The sequence below is a fragment of the Solanum verrucosum genome, unplaced genomic scaffold (genome assembly GCF_900185275.1).
Source record: "Solanum verrucosum unplaced genomic scaffold, falcon-dt-bn FXZP01000278.1, whole genome shotgun sequence".
Lineage (NCBI taxonomy): Eukaryota > Viridiplantae > Streptophyta > Magnoliopsida > Solanales > Solanaceae > Solanum > Solanum verrucosum.
In genome coordinates, this window is record NW_026020332.1 from 1,390,677 (window position 1) to 1,407,373 (window position 16,697).

The 16,697-nt window shown below is 26.6% G+C and overlaps 1 protein-coding gene across 1 annotated transcript; it reads left to right on the forward strand.

The window, feature by feature from the left end:
- The first annotated feature begins 5,302 nt into the window (after positions 1 to 5,302).
- LOC125836594 (probable purine permease 6) lies at positions 5,303 to 8,955 on the forward strand. Its single transcript, XM_049515780.1, has 2 exons — positions 5,303 to 5,365; positions 7,754 to 8,955. Exons 1-2 carry the CDS (start codon positions 5,326 to 5,328, stop codon positions 8,872 to 8,874), a joined length of 1,161 nt encoding a protein of 386 aa, XP_049371737.1. The 5' UTR covers positions 5,303 to 5,325; the 3' UTR covers positions 8,875 to 8,955.
- Positions 8,956 to 16,697: the final 7,742 nt, after the last annotated feature.

Sequence of the window (16,697 nt, forward strand, 5' to 3'; positions counted from 1 at the left end):
AACACGTTTTGTAGAGTCCCATAAAATTTTAATGTATACAAATCCCCCCGCTTCAAGACTTGTTGGAGTATAGACTTGATGAAACTCAAAGACGAATCTTGAAGTACTCATTCTTCTACCTTTGCAGTTTTGTGACTTCAAATTTGCAGATTTGATCTATGAGAGAAGAGATGAAGGAGAGATTTGGTCCCACTGGTCGTGTCAATTTGTTTGCAACAAATTTTTTAAGTTGACAGAAAATATATTGCAATCACAATAAAATATGAAGAAATACAATTTTATTGATAAATATGGGGTGTTAGAATTTGTTGACAGTAAAATTCACATCGAGGAAATAATAATCAAGAACAAAAAAGTATCGCAACAAATGTATTTATTGATTTCAAAGTGCGAATGTTACTATTTATTTTTCCTGAACTAAAAATATTAATTTGTGACAAAACTTAAAAGAACAAGACAGTTTTGCATTATTGGAGGCCCAAAGTCACTTTGGGCTGTTATGATGTGCCATTTTTTCCTACAATAGCAGTATAAATACACTTAGCCCAAGTGACTTTGGGATACAAATTACAATAGTGCAATACTGTTGCTTCAAGGCACCATTTTTTTTTTAATTATTTTTTATTTTTTATTTAATGTTTCATATTTGCATTAAAGGTTAAATAATCCAGATTCACGTGAATATGACATAGGTTAAAATAAATGGCTAAGATTTAATTTTCCAAAGTAAATCTCTAACCATGATTTAACTAATAAATACAATATATATAAAAATTATTATAATCTCACAATCTTAGCAACATATTATCTTGTCCATAAATATAGGGAAAAAAAGTTCTTCCTAATTACTTTTTTTTTTTTACGTGGGATCTTTTTAATTTTCTTTTAAATATTGAACTGCTGCCAAATATAACTAATGTTAATTTTGGAGGAAATAGAAAAAAAAAAAGGTGAAATAAAATAGGAAAAATAAAACTCTTCAATAGCTAATGGTTAAAAATAAAAATTCAATGAAAAAATGCAATAAAAATATTAACTTAAAAAAAAATTAAATTAACATCCTAAGTAAAAAAAATTAGGAAGAAAACTTTTTTTTTCCCTAAATTTATGAACAAGATAATATGTTGTTAAGATTGTGAGGGGTTTATAGTAATTTTTAAAATTAAATATATAATAAATTTATTAGTTAAATCATGGTTAGAGATTTACTTTGAAAAAGTAAATCTTAGCCATTTATTTTAACCTATGCCATGTGTCATTAATCCAAATAGAAACTTGAGAAAAATGGAGAGAAGCCGGATCCACTAAATAGTAATATGACATTTTTAGATGATTTATTTATCTCCTATATTATTATTTTTCCTATTCTATTACTTTCATTCGTTTTTCCAAATATTAATGCTAAAATTTGCCCTTTTACCGAGTAACGAGTTTTTCTGAAAAGTCAAATATTTCATTTGCCTTTGGCTATTACCGATTAGCTTGATCGAAGTTGCAAATCTAACATCCGATTTTTTTGACTCGATTCTTTTATTAATATCAGTATATAATATAAATTACAATATATTCATCTTCTTAAAATTTTGAATACATCTCTCCTTAAAAGGATAATTTTCATTCTTCTTGTCATTTCTCTTTCAAATGACATGAGATTTTTGTAGTGTGTTGGGTTAAGTGACATTTTTAAAAAAAAATAATTAATATGTGACAATCCCAAAGTGCTGCAACATTTTATTTTTAATATTTGATTATGTCAAAGTGGTGTCATATTGTGGAGCATTTTCCATTAATCCGTCGGGCATTATATATGTGCAAATTGACTCCCAGTTAGTGGCTATAATTTCTTTTTATAACTTTTATAACCCCTTAATTCTTTATTTGTCGTTGTTCTACTTAATTATGTCTTGTAATTCATATAATCTGTTGATTATTTATTTATCTAACTTACTATTTTCATATATTTTTCATTATAAGAAAGAATATTCATTTACAAATATGGTGGTCTTATATTATTTTGTGTAAAACCAAATAAAATTACATTAAAAATAGTGGAAAAGAGAATTTTATTTAGGTGAAAAGAGGTATTCTCAATTATTGCCCAAAATTTCTGGAGTATTTTTTGAGGGGACAAGTAAAAATTTTTTATTGTTATTCTCTCGACAAATTTCACCTGTGTTAGCGTAGACCCTTTTCTATGAGAATTAGTTTTGTTCTCAAAAAAATCATAAAATTGAGATAATATAAGATCATAATGTGTAGACCGATTTTAAAAATTTATATCAATACCTAAATTATTATTATTATGTGTAAGTAATGATATTTTATTTCTATTAAGCGATCATAATTCATGTACGAGACCACTAAGATTTTGAAGTAAAAATTCTTATTTCACTAAAAACACAGAACACAACTTCATCAGGTATAATAATCTTCTTTCCACTCTCTTTGATCTTAATATTAAAATATAAAGAATTGTTGGATTAAGTGACATTTTATAATTGATACTTGACAATGTCAAAATGCTTAATATTAAAATATAAAGAATTGTTGGATTAAGTGACATTTTATATTGTGCAACATTTCCCATTAATTCGTGGGACATTATGTGCATATTGACTCACGTTAATTAGTGGTTAAAATTTTCCTTATAACTCCTATAATTATTATTTTTTTATTTGTCATTATTTTATTTTATTATGTCTTGTAATTTATATAATTTCTAAGTCATTTGTTTGTCTGATTTACAATCCTATATTCTCTCTATTCATAATATATGAAATAAAAATCTCCCTTCTTTTTTCCATTATTCCTAAAATATTATTTTCTCGGTTCATTTTATGTGATACTTTTTTCATTTTTAATCGGTCTAAAAAATATCTTCTTACTATAATTAAAAAAAATAAATTTAAAATTCTCTTTTTATCCACGATAGCATAATTTACCGTTAAAAATATATCTAAAAATTATTTTAGACCACAAGTTTATAAAATCTTCCTTTATTTTTAAACATTATATCAAATCAAACGATGCCACATAAAATAAGTGATCATTTAGATATGAAACTCACACTCCCAATAATTTAGATATGAAACTCAAAAAAAGAAACATTTCAAACGTGTTTTTGACACTTCACTCTCCTTTTATCACAACTTTAAAGCACAACTTTCTTTTAATTCACAATTAGATTAATTTTCTGTAAGATTAATAGAAACAATTCATAAAATAATAATAAACCATTTTTTTTTCTGCTCATCTTTGAAAGAATTTGAAGTTATGATGAGCAACAGTAAAAATCAGAAATCAATAGTGAAGGTGTCCAAACATAAATTTTCTAATGAGATGGATAAAGTAGATCAAATTTAGTGATGAAGAAGATATAATTATTAGAATTTTAAAATAATTAATTAGTGTAGAATAGAGTTAACAAAAGAAAAAATAATTAATAAAGAAAAAAAAAGCCAAAAAAATAAATAATAAAGTATAATTTCTGACTCGACACTAATAGGTAGGAGACTGAGAGTGGTGTTACATTTATGTTTTTACCACGTTGTTTTTAATTTATAGCGCACCATATTACTCCCTCTATTCGAATTTATTTATCAAATTTCAACTTGACACACCTATTAAAAAAATTAGTATAACAAATGTACTAATTTATCTTTATTAATTGTAGGGTCCTAAACATATTTATTAGGGGTGTGTATTGATGGATTCAGTCCGACTTTTTATATTATCGATTTGATTTATAGATTTGTAATTTTTAAATATGATAAACTAATAAGATATTTTTATTGATTTTCGATTTGTCGATTTTGGTTTTGAAGGGGTTTGATTTTTAGTTTAACCAATAAGAAAATACTTATAAAACAAATATATGACTTCTCCAATAATTTAACGCGACAAAGCAATATTGTAATTTTACAGAATACTCATAAAATAAAAACAATAATAACTAATATGAAAAAACTATACAAGTACAAAACAAAGAGAAATAAGAGGAATAAGGTTCTTACTTTATGTATTTGACGTTTTGTATAATGTGTAATTATGAACTCAATGATATTGTAAAGTGTGAATTGAACGCTAAGGAAAAAAGACAGTAAGTGGTAAGTTAATGAGATAAATATTTAAGATTTATGTAGGGTAAAGTAGTAAATTACTACCGTCTTAATCAGTTATCGACTTATGCAATAACCCAATATTAAAAATTAAAATTAAATTGATAACTCGATAATTTTTTTTCATAAAACCATCAAAAATCCGTTAACTCAATAACCCAATTGCAATAAATCAATAACATTTTTTTAATTTGATTTATCAGTCGATTTAATTTTTACACACCTCTAATATTTCGTCATTATATTTTTCTAATACATTAATTCAATCTTAATAAATTAAGAGAATCAAAAAAATATTATTTTTTTCTTAATTTATCAAAATTAATAAATAAAAATAAAAATCAAAATTGAAAAATATTTAACAAGTAAATTCGAACGGAGAATGATACTCCCTCCGTTTCACAAAGAATGACCTCCTTTCCTTTTTAGTCAGTTTAAAAAAAAAATGACCTCTTTCTTTTTTTGGTAACATTTTAATTTCAACTTTTCACATGGTATGTTTACAGCCACAAGATTGAAGGGCAATTTAGTACATTTGACATAACTTTAATTTAGAACCACAAGAATCAAAAGTTTTCTTTATTTTCTAAAACTTTGTGCCAAATTAAACCAGGTCACTATTTGTGAAACGGAGGGAGTATGTAATTACGTACTACCCAGCTGGATGGACCCCGAAACGAGGCATTACTGCCAAATTTAGAGAGGACACGTTTTTATAATTTATACATTTATTCACAATATATGTCAAAACTTGGGCCCCAAAACAACAAATTCTTGCTATGAATAACAATTCATGAATATCTGAAAACTCTCTGTTTGTTCGTTTTTATTCGTTTATTTTGAACTTGTACGTTCCTAAAAAATAATTAAAAATATATATATTTCATTATAATACTTTTATTAATTAATGTATAGTTTTAGATCATGAGAATTGATTTGAAGAATATGTAATTATAATTGAGGATAAAATTTAAATTATTGATTTATTAATATAAAGTAGAAATAAATTAAAATAAAAAATATTTTAAAATAATAAACAAATAAAAATGATTGCCAACCATTCATTGTGCACCATCTCATGGATAAAGCTTCCTTTAAAAATTATATTATAAATACTACTTATTAAGTTTCTCACTTGATTTATTTTCAACAAGAATTCTTTCTTTCTTTCTTTCTTTCTTTCTTTCTTTTTACCAAAGTGTATGAGATGGGGGATTCTTCAGCAGTAGAGCAATCACTAGTACAAGGTGAGCTTCTATATTACATAAATCTTATTCCGTTAAAGAACAAATTATATTATATTTCTATTCTTTTTTAAATTATAAAAATTTCTTAAAATCATAGGATTTCGGATATATTAGGCAACCCGCGGATACATAGCTCATAGATGTATCTGAGAGGGGAGGAATGTATCGGAGAATGGATATGAATGTATTCGAAAGGGGAAAGGCTAGCTAGGGATATATCGGGACGGGATTTTGTAATTTTTTTAACTAATAGGAAATTTTAGAGATTATGTGGCACTTTTCGTTTTTCGAGAGTCAAACAGTTTAAGTTTGACCGGGAATTTGCGCATGAATTTTTTTTTTTTATTAAATGAAATTTATATATTTGTAAACTACGTAAAAAGTACTATAAGTCACAATAATTGATAATTAAAAATATTTAAAAGATCTATGAAAAAATTACGGTTAAAAATAGACTTGTTTGAATACCAAAATCCAAAAAGTGCCACATAAAATGAGACGGAAAGAGTAATATTTCTATATATAATTATTTGGAGATATAGATTTCAGGGCAGGACAAAAGGCAAAAGTATAGATCTACTTACTAAAAATAGTGCTAAAGTAGAGAACATTTGTGACTTTACTGTTATAGGGTAAAGTTAATATATAATAGTTATCACATATATAGTTGAGTTATTTTAATCTGATGAAATAATATTTTGCGTTTTTACTATTTTAATGAGTTAACTTCAACAATAGCAATAATAACATACTGTGTAATTTGTATGATGGTCTTTTATGGACTTATTTTAGAAGAAAATCTTGACAAGCTTGTGAAGATAATCTATTTTAATTTTTTGGGTGCAAAAAAGATAAAATATATAAGCACAAGTTATCTATATTGGTTACCAGTCGTTATTTATTTGAGTAATTGTTTATTTATGTGTTAGGAGTTATTTTTATGTTTTAATTTAAATATATGCATCAAGAAAAATTTTGGCAGAAGAAAAGTATATTATATATGGAGATTTGTTAATATAGACATAGTTATTGTTTAATGCAGTGTTTAAGATCTAATAAGTAAAGTTTCAATTTCATCTCTTCTTCGTTTCTATTAATAATTTCATAAGTGGGATATGAGGGGTAGGGGCGGAGCCACCTTGTACTAAGAGGGTTCATCCGAACCCCCTTCAGCGGAAAATTATATTAATTATACATGGTTAAAACAAATTTTTATGTATATATAGTAGATGCCAAACGTAACCCCCTTCGGCTACTTCGTGTGTATATTTCTACAGATTTTGAACCCCCTTATTGAAAATCCTGGCTCCGCCACTGATGAGGGGTATGCATAGTTGTATACAGATCATATTCTTATCTTTATTGTGAGATTAGGAGATTGTTTTCGATAGATTCTTTGGCTTAAAAGAAGTGGAACCCCAAAACAGGATAGAAAGGAAAATAACGATAATAAAATAACAAGATAAACAAATAAAATAAAATAATAAATAATAATAAAAGTTGTAGAATAAAATACTATGAGTACTAAATAGAACTATTAATCCCCTGCCTCTCAACATAAAATACTGCAACAGTCGATTACCTACTATTCTTTTACCCTAATTTTCAACATTTGTATTATCGTACATTATTTCTTAACTAGGATAAGTACGCACCTTCGTAATTTTACTTTGACAAAATAGAGTTCTTTCATTTTTTTGTTCTAATAGACAATGTTCAACATTTTGGTTAGGTTCAATCAGTTTAGTGTAATATAGTTCATTTAAAAATCACACGGAATTGAGTTATTTTAATGTGAAAAATAATAATATTTCACCACTTCACAAATATAACGGGGTAAAGTTAAATAACTTTAATGTGGCAAATTTTTGTGATTTTTCAATTATAATAAAGAGATAATACATAAATGTGTCCTTCTCTAATTTTGGATGTGCATAAGTAGAAATAGACACATTCGTCTTACGTGACGAATGTGTCTACTTGTTTAATTTTATACAAATTTAAGTGTCTATTTATGGACACCCAAAGTTGAAGGAAATAGATGTCAGCTGAATTTATGTTAAAAGACATATTTATGTAGTATGCTTATACAAGGTTTATATATAGACCATTTATGAAATAAACCACCTGCACAAAAGAGTAAAATTTGATAATATAATTAGGGACGAATCTAGAAGTCTAGCTACGGATTCAATCGAATCTATTAGATTTTACTTAAATAATATATTTGTGACAAGAAATTCATTATGTATAAATAAGTTTAGAACTCAATTATTAACCTTTGAATTAGCCATATTAAAATTGAAATTTTGGCTCTGCCTCTGATTATAGTACTAGTACTTTGTTTTATCTACTTGGTCACTAATTATGAAATCTTATTTGAAGCAGGTGAAGAAGTTAAAAGGGAAGAAATCATCTCTCAAAATGAATCTCAATTAAAAGGTCCAACTTTGGTACATTATAAATGGTGGATCCAAATGATCATTTATTCAATATTAGTTCTATCTACCCAAGCTATAGGTACACTTTTAGGTAGAATATATTTTGAAAAAGGTGGAAATAGTAAATGGTTAGCCACATTAGTACAAACTATAGCCTTCCCAATTCTCATCCCTTTCCTTTTTATAAAACCAAAAAAAACTAATAAAAATATTGAAATAATTAAAAAACCATCTTTTATAATTGTTTCTTCACTTTATACTATACTAGGTTTATTTATAGCTGGAAATTGTATGTTATACACAATAGGTCTACAATATCTTTCTGTTACAACTTATTCTCTTATTTGTGCTAGTCAATTAGGTTTCAATGCCATTTTTTCATACTTCCTAAATAAACAAAAATTCACCCCTTATATAGTAAACTCATTAGTAATTCTCACTATGTCCTCTTCTCTCCTAGTTCTCCACAACGACGATTCTAGTGAACGTACCAATAATAAAACGTCTAGACAAAAATATATATTCGGATTTTTGTCTACATTAGCTGCCTCTGCTGGCTACGCGTTGATGCTTTCTATAACACAACTCGCTCTTCAAAAAATCTTTAAGAAAGAAAGCTTTCGTTTGATCATAGAAATGTCAACTTATCAGTCGATAAGTGCGACTATGGTATTATTAATAGGGCTTTTCGCTAGCGGGGAGTGGGAAAAGTTAGTGAAAGAAATGAATGAATATGAATTAGGGAAAATTAGTTATGTTTTAAATTTAATTGGGACATCTATATGTTGGCAATTTTATACAGTTGGTTCAGTAGGGTTAATTTTTAAAGTGTCTTCATTATTTTCAAATGTAATTAGTATATTAGGTTTACCTGTGGCTCCTGTTTTGGCTGTGATATTTCTTCATGACAAGTTGAGTGGTATTAAAGTGATGTCAATGGTGTTGGCAATTTGGGGATTTGTGTCATATATGTATCAACATTATCTTGATGATTTAAAGGACAAGGCTGAAAAAAGGGGGAAATTAGTGGAGCTTTCTGAAGTTAATAATCTCATTGAGAGAAGTTAAATTAGTATGACATTTTGTATTAATTATATTGTATCTATAGTTCATGAAATTCATAACTTTTTCATATCTCATGTGGTATAATTATATGCACTCAATATGTAAATCAGTTCAAACTTTACACATGAATTTTCGATCATACTTAGGGGTGTTCACGGTTTGGATTAAAATCGATCCAAACCGAAAAACCGAACCAAACCGATAAAATAAAACCGATTTTATTTGGGTTTGGTTTGGTTTTAGATTTTTGAAAACCGATAGTATTTGGTTTGGTTATGGTTTTATTAGAAAAAGCCGAAGAAATAACCGAATCGAACCGATGAATTATATACATATATTTTATTAATATACATACTCAATATATTATTTTTATAAACAATTTTAAAGATCTTATACATATTTTCATTAAAATTTCTTTATAATTTACTTATTGAAAGCAAAAATGTCCAAGATGAAACATTTATCTTATTAATTTCATGTATATGAGTGTCTATGGCAAATTGCAATTATTTGTGGGACTGAAAATGTTATTGTCTCTTCCTTTTAGACCAATATAGTGAAATTTAAAGCTTTATTGATAGTAAATTTAGTGATCGAAAGTTCAGTAATTTAAGTCATTCTAACTATTTTTCGTTTTGAATGGATTGTTGTCACTTTTTTCACATTTTGAATGTATTGTTTCTTTTATTTTTGTGTATGGTTAATAACCAAATAACTGAACCAAACCAAACCGAAACCGATAATCACCAAATCGATAAATGTATATTATATTTGGTTTGGTTTGGTTTGATAATTTGAAAACTGATTAAGTTGGTTTGGTTTTGGTTTTGACCAATAACCGATCCAAATTGACCCGTAAACATGCCTAATCATATTACATCAAAAATGATCTTCGGCGGCAATTAGTTAATGGTAATAACTTAATTGTCGCTAAAAAAATATTTTTTAGCAGCAATTACCACTTTTTTTAAATGTCTCTAAAGCTTATAGCGACATTTGATCTAATGACAACGAACTAATGCTGGTAAAAGTAATACACTTTGTTAATGTGCATATTTATTATCGCTAAAAACTATTTTTGTTAGGGAAAATTACTAGATTATTGTGTTTAAGACTTTAAATTACATTATATTAACATCTTCATTTTTATTTACAATATTAAGTTTTTAATTACAAATATGACAATGTATTAAATACTACACGTTTCAACATATTTTTCCTAGCTATTTTCTTGGGTTGGTGTGTGGGACCCATAATTTATGGTGTATATTTTTTAGATTTTCAATTATAATTATTATTGAATTCATTTCTATATTAAAGATATTTTTTCTCTCTCTTATTCCTTTTCAAGAAAGTAAAATCATTAATTTAGTTTTATCAATTTCATTGTTTGTTTCTAAGGGTAAGAACTAAGATGTTATTCATTCATGTTTTTTCGGTAATGGGTTTGATTTGTTTTTTTTTTTTAATTATTTTTTTCAAAATCATCTCTAATCAGAAAATAAAGAAAATTGTGTGTTTCCTATGGATTATACTCCTTAAAAGTTTAATTGGATAAATATATACTCTTAAAATAATTAACAAACGGTATTTTACATGACATAAATTATGGTTTGAAGTTGGTGTTCAGCCTACCAGTTTAGCAAGAGTATTACACCATATTTTAATTCAACAAAATACCTTAATATGTACCATTTTATACAGAAATCCGTTAAAAAATTTACAAAGGCACAAACCTTTTAATATCAAAAGTTAATTTTATACCATAATCAAAATCAACATTTTGACAATAATACCTTTCAGTTTCAACGCCTATAAGGAACTAGTTTTGAAAAATCTAGGAAAAGAAGAAAAAATCGTGGGTCATAATAATCTCTCTCCTAATTTTGTTTCATTTTCTTTTTATTAATATTATTGTATGTTTTTGAAAAAAATCTATTGCTATAGTGGTGAAAAATAAAATTATTGTTATATAGTGGTTATTAAGGTGCTTATTTTGTATACTAATGTTTTTTGCCCTGTGTAAAATTGATGTAATACCTATGTTTGCTTAGGTAGTAATTTTCCAATTTTAAATTTCTAATTGTGAACAAGGTGAAAACATTAGAGATCATGTTGGGCCTATCAAGATCTTCTATGGGCGTGCATGGGTTGGTTTGGTTCGATTTATTGGTTTTCAATTTTTAATTATGCTAAGTCAATAATCAAAGCAATATTATCGGCTTGGTTTTTAACGGTTTGATTTTTTATTTAACAAATAAGAAAATGCTTATAAAATAAATATATGACTTCTCCAATAATTTGACACGATAAGACAATAATGTAACTTTACAAATACTCATAAAATAGAAACAATACTAACAAACATGCAAAGAACTAAACAAGTGTAACACAAAGAGAAAATTACGAGGAATAGGGTTCTTACTTTAGGTTTTGACGTTTTGGATAGTATGAAGTTGTGAATTCAAAGTTACTGTAAAGTGTAAATTGAAGGCTAAAGGGCAAATGCAGTAACTAGTAAGGTATTGAGATTAATATTTAATATTTATGTATAGGTAAAGTAGTAAATTATTACCGTCTTAATAAGTTATCAGTTTACCCAATATTAAAAAATCACAACCGAACCAATAACCAGGTAATTTTTCATAAAACCATTAAAAAATCGTTAACCTAATAGCTATAAACCAATAACGCTTTTTCGATTTGGTTTATCAATCGGTTTGATTTTTGCACACCCCTAATCTCCACTCATATCCCAAAAGATAGTTCAAAGGAAAGAGGATTGATCAAGTTTTATAAAGAGTACTCCAAGGTTCTCGTTCCGATTTGATCATTAACAATTATTAATTAACCGCAATTGGTCAATTGTCACTAAATATATTTTTTTAGAGGTAATTAACACTCTTTGTAAGTGTCCCTAAAGCCTCTATCAACATTGGATCTAATGACAATTAACTAATAATACCAGTAAATACTTTAACACTTTTTATTGATATACATATTTATTGCCGCTAAAAATTGTTTTTATCATAGTGCCACCGCCACTCCTTTCATGCCCATATCCAAACATTAACACACACAATCATGGCTTGAGGGGATTGCCCGAGCCTCATACTCGTCCCGATCTGACGTGAACTTATTTTCATCAACATTAAATAATTAATTTATTAATACGTGCACGACTCTAACCGACACTTTCCCAATTATACAACAATTTCTCTAATATGTTATATGTATCATGGAGGTGGCAAGGATTTAGCTGGAAATTAAATGTTTGTCATATTTGATGTCTATCAATAATTGTTTGTATCAATAATGTATGGGCAATTTTCTTTGATTTGTCAAATCGTATTCCTTTCCGTACTGAAGTCGTTGTTCTCTCTTATCAAAATTATTTATTTTCAAAACCCCACTTTTTATTTCTTTCAATTTTACGAAGATTCCCTAAAGAAAGGAAAAGAATCAAAGGAAATTACTCTCTAGTTTCATTTTATATGTCACTTTTTGATTTGATACAATATTTTTTAAATTTTTTAAAATTATAGTTTAAAACAATTCTTAGATATTTGTATGGTTGTAAATCATTTTATTAATGATAAAAAAAAATTGCGAGTAAAATTATTTCTAATTATAGTAAAATATTCTTTTTTAAGACGAACTAATAAAGAAAAAAGTATCACATATATGTCACTTTTTGATTTGATACAATACTTTTTTAACTTTTTAAGAATTACGGTATAAAACAATTCTTAAATATTTGTATGGTTATAAATCATTTTTATTAATGGTAAAAAAATTGAGAGTAATATTATTTTTAATTATAGTAAAATAATATTCTTTTTTAAAACGAACTAAAAAAGAAAAGAGTATCACATAAAATGAGAGTTCTTATTAGTCGTTCATTGATTGTAATACTATGACAACTCTATCCCATCCATGAAGATAATTTTCCAACCAAACAATAGTATACATTGCACACAAGACACTCAACACAAGTGAATTTATTTTTAAAAGCAAATAGGTAAATATATCTTTTAATTTTGTGATTTAAAGAAAACATATATTTTTTATTAAAAAATTAACGCATATATAGCTAACTTTATCATCTTATAAATTATGTATATATCTCATCATTTAACAAATAATGTATATTTATCCTTTTTGTTAACAAACTAAATTACAAGAAATCATGAAACTGATTTTTTAAATTTGAAATTTTTCACTTGACTTTAAAAAAATTATCTCAATCATAATTTTTTTAATTCCTCCAAGCTGATCTAAGTAAAAAGAACTCAATTCCTCTTTTATTGAGATCCAACCCAAATTCATTTTATGACCGAGTAAAAAAAGGATTGATTTTTTTTCCATTTGGGTTAGTACGCTTGAAGGAGTATAAAAAAAAATGAGTGAGATAATTTTTTAAAGCTTGATGAAATTTTTGACAAACTTAGGGTGTGTTTGGTATGAAGGAAAACATTTTTCGATAAATGTTTTCCAATTTTCTCATGTTTGATTGGGTAAAGTGTATCTAGGTGTATCTGACTAAAAATTTGGTATGAAATTATTAACTAGTGATATGAAAATGTAATTATTTCAAATTATAGGAGAATTAGTAAATATGATAGGATTGTTTGTGTAATTAGGTAGTGTCGCAATGTCGTCTTTGGGACATTGGGTAGTGTCTCATGTATCGAGTGAAGGGCATATATACTCTAGTTTTTGGACGGCAGGGACACCAATGTTCCAAAAATATCGAGTGAAGGGCATATATGCTCTAGCTTTTGGACGGTGGGGTACCAATGGCCCAAAAGTATTACGAAGAGTATCTATATACCATTTACGATAATTCAGGGGTATATTTATCATTTTTCCTAAAGAAAATGTTGTTGTACTTGCCAACTTATACTCTGTGCAGACTCACCTACTGTAAGTTATATATATATATATATATATATATATATATATATATAGAGAGAGAGAGAGAGAGAGAGAGAGAGAGAGAGGGAGGGAAAATACATAAAGTAATACCTCAATTTGTCCCGAATTTTCAAAAAGACACCTTAAATATGCGGGCGTCCTATTACCCCACTAAACAATCTTGAACTCATATTGTTACATCATTTTTTGTCCACCTAACATAGAGAGTGTGTGCACTCTCTCAACCTAAAATAACTAATATAATTTTATTTTTAATTATAAAATATATTTTCTTATTTTTCTTATTATTTTAACTTTTTTTCCTTTTTGTTTTTTCTCTTTTTTTCTTCTTCTTTCTTCTTCAAATATTCTTTGTCATCTCCATTAAAGCTTTTCACTTTCAATGTTACCATTTTTACCATAATTTTACCTTTCTTTTTTCCTACTATTAGTTTTACTCTCTTTAATTTTAAAACTTTATGTAAATATTTTCTTACATTTCGAATAATTTGATAAACCCATTTGATTTCACTTAGGAAGTATCATATATATATATATATATTTTTTTTTTTTTTATTTTTTTTTTTAATCCAATTTCAATTAAGTTCTTTCAATTTTCGGGGAATACATTGATTCTTTTAAAATTATCATTTCTAATTTTGAAGTTATATGAAAAGGAGTAATTGATGATACCTTCAAAAATTTAAATTTTCTTAGAAAAATAATTAGTTTTGTTATCAATAAAGGCTAGAAAATAGTATGAAATCTTTTTTATAAAAAATCCACTGAAATAAAGAATTTGATTGGAGAAGAAGAAGAAAAAAAAGAAAAAAAAAGAAAAAAAGCGAGAGTGATTCAACTTGACGTGGGGTGTGGGGTGAAGGTGGGAGGTGAAGAAAAATAAAGAAAATGGAGGGATGGATCACTTGAATGGGGTGGAAGATGAAGCGTAATTTAAGATGAAATCAAAATTAAAATAAGTAAAAAGTAAAAGAGAGAAAAAAGAAAAAAACTTTGAAAAAAATAACATTTTTTATTAAATTAACACGTGTCATGTAATGATTGGTATGTGAACATACATGCTTCTTAAAATATGGGCTGACTGAAAAATGATATGATAATATAGGATTCGGCTCCCCTCCACTACCCCTTCCCTCCATTTCGTCAAGTGCACGTCTAGATTAGAGACATGTATCATATTTAAAGTTTAAAGGTCAAGATTATATTATATTAACAAATATCATAACCATAGTTAAGTCAACTAATTACAGAAAACTACTCTCCAAATTTGGAAAGGATTACAATATATTCTATACAAAATTTGATAGTTATTAATATCATTAATTTCATATTATATTTTTCTATTTAAATATTAAATTGTAAATTTTTAGTTTTAAACCAATTATTTTTAAATGATAAAAGATTGCTATTATGCGTTCTTTTAATTACTTCTGATCAATTTCAGTGTTCTCCTTTTTTTGGGATCATTTTTTAGCCTATTTAATTCTACTAAACAATTGCTAGAACGGAAAATATTTTTTGTCTATTGCTACAGTACGTTTTTAAAAAATATATATATAATTAAATAATTGGAGCGGATTAGTAAGATAAATAAAATAGATATCTTCTTATTTCTTATAAAAATAGTTTAAAATAAAATTAGATTTCAACAAAATTTAATGAAAAGAAAATATTTAAATTGATTGGGTGACTTTTTAAGTTAAATATCAATAGTTGAATGAATTTTGAGTTATAATCATTAATTTCATATTATAATTTTGTATTTAAATATTAAATTGTAATTAAAAATATAAGATGAAATTAAAGATATTAATAAATATCAAATTTTGTATGAAATATATTGTAATTAGGGGTGTGCAAAAACAGATCTAACCAATAAATCGAACCGAAAAAAACACTATTGGTTTATTAATATTGGGTTATTGGGCTAACGGTTTTTAAACGGTTTTGCAAAAATTTTTATTGGGTTATTGGTTCGGCTTCTGGTTTTGTAATTTTTGTTAATGGTTAAACCGATAACCCAATAAGACTATACTAAATTTACTAGTCTTATTGTTAATGGTTAAACGATTGTTACTTTCACACTTTTTGTTAATGGTTAAACGATTGTTACTTTCACACTTTTTCCTTTGAATGTGTCTAGTGTCTAAACTTGCAAGAAAAATGATTGTTACTTTTATGATTATTACTTTCATGCCAAATGTTGGAAAAATCATATGGTATTTTTTTATTGGTTAAACCGAAAATCGAACCGTTAAATACCATAAACCGATTAACCAAAAATCGATAAGAAATATGTTATTGGTTTGGTTATCGGTTTGAAGTATTTACAAACCGAAAACCGATAAACCGAACCAATAACACCTAAACCGAACCGAACCGACCGATGCGCACCCCTAATTGTAATTCTAATCAAATTTGGAGAGTAGTTTTCTAAAATTAGTTGACTTAACTATGGTTATGATATTTGTTCATATGATATAATTTTGACATTTAAACTTTAAATATGACACATGTCTCTAATCTAGATGTGCACTTGACGAAATGGGGGAAAGGGGTAATGGAGGGGAGTCGGATCCGATAATATCTGTTCAAAATTATTTAGTGAGGTAATAGGACGATTACAGAGTTAAGATGTCTTTTTGAAAATCTGGGACAACTTAAATGATCACTTTATGTCTTTTCCATATATATATATATATATATATACTAGATACAATGAACCCGTGCAAGCACGGGCCCAATATTTATTATTTTATTTATCTTTATTTATGTGAATGATTTATAATATTCTTAACGTAATTTTTAAATAATATATGTTGTTCTTGTTGCCCCAATTTATGTAGCACATGTGAAATTTTGAAAGTTAATTACATTTTAAAATGTTA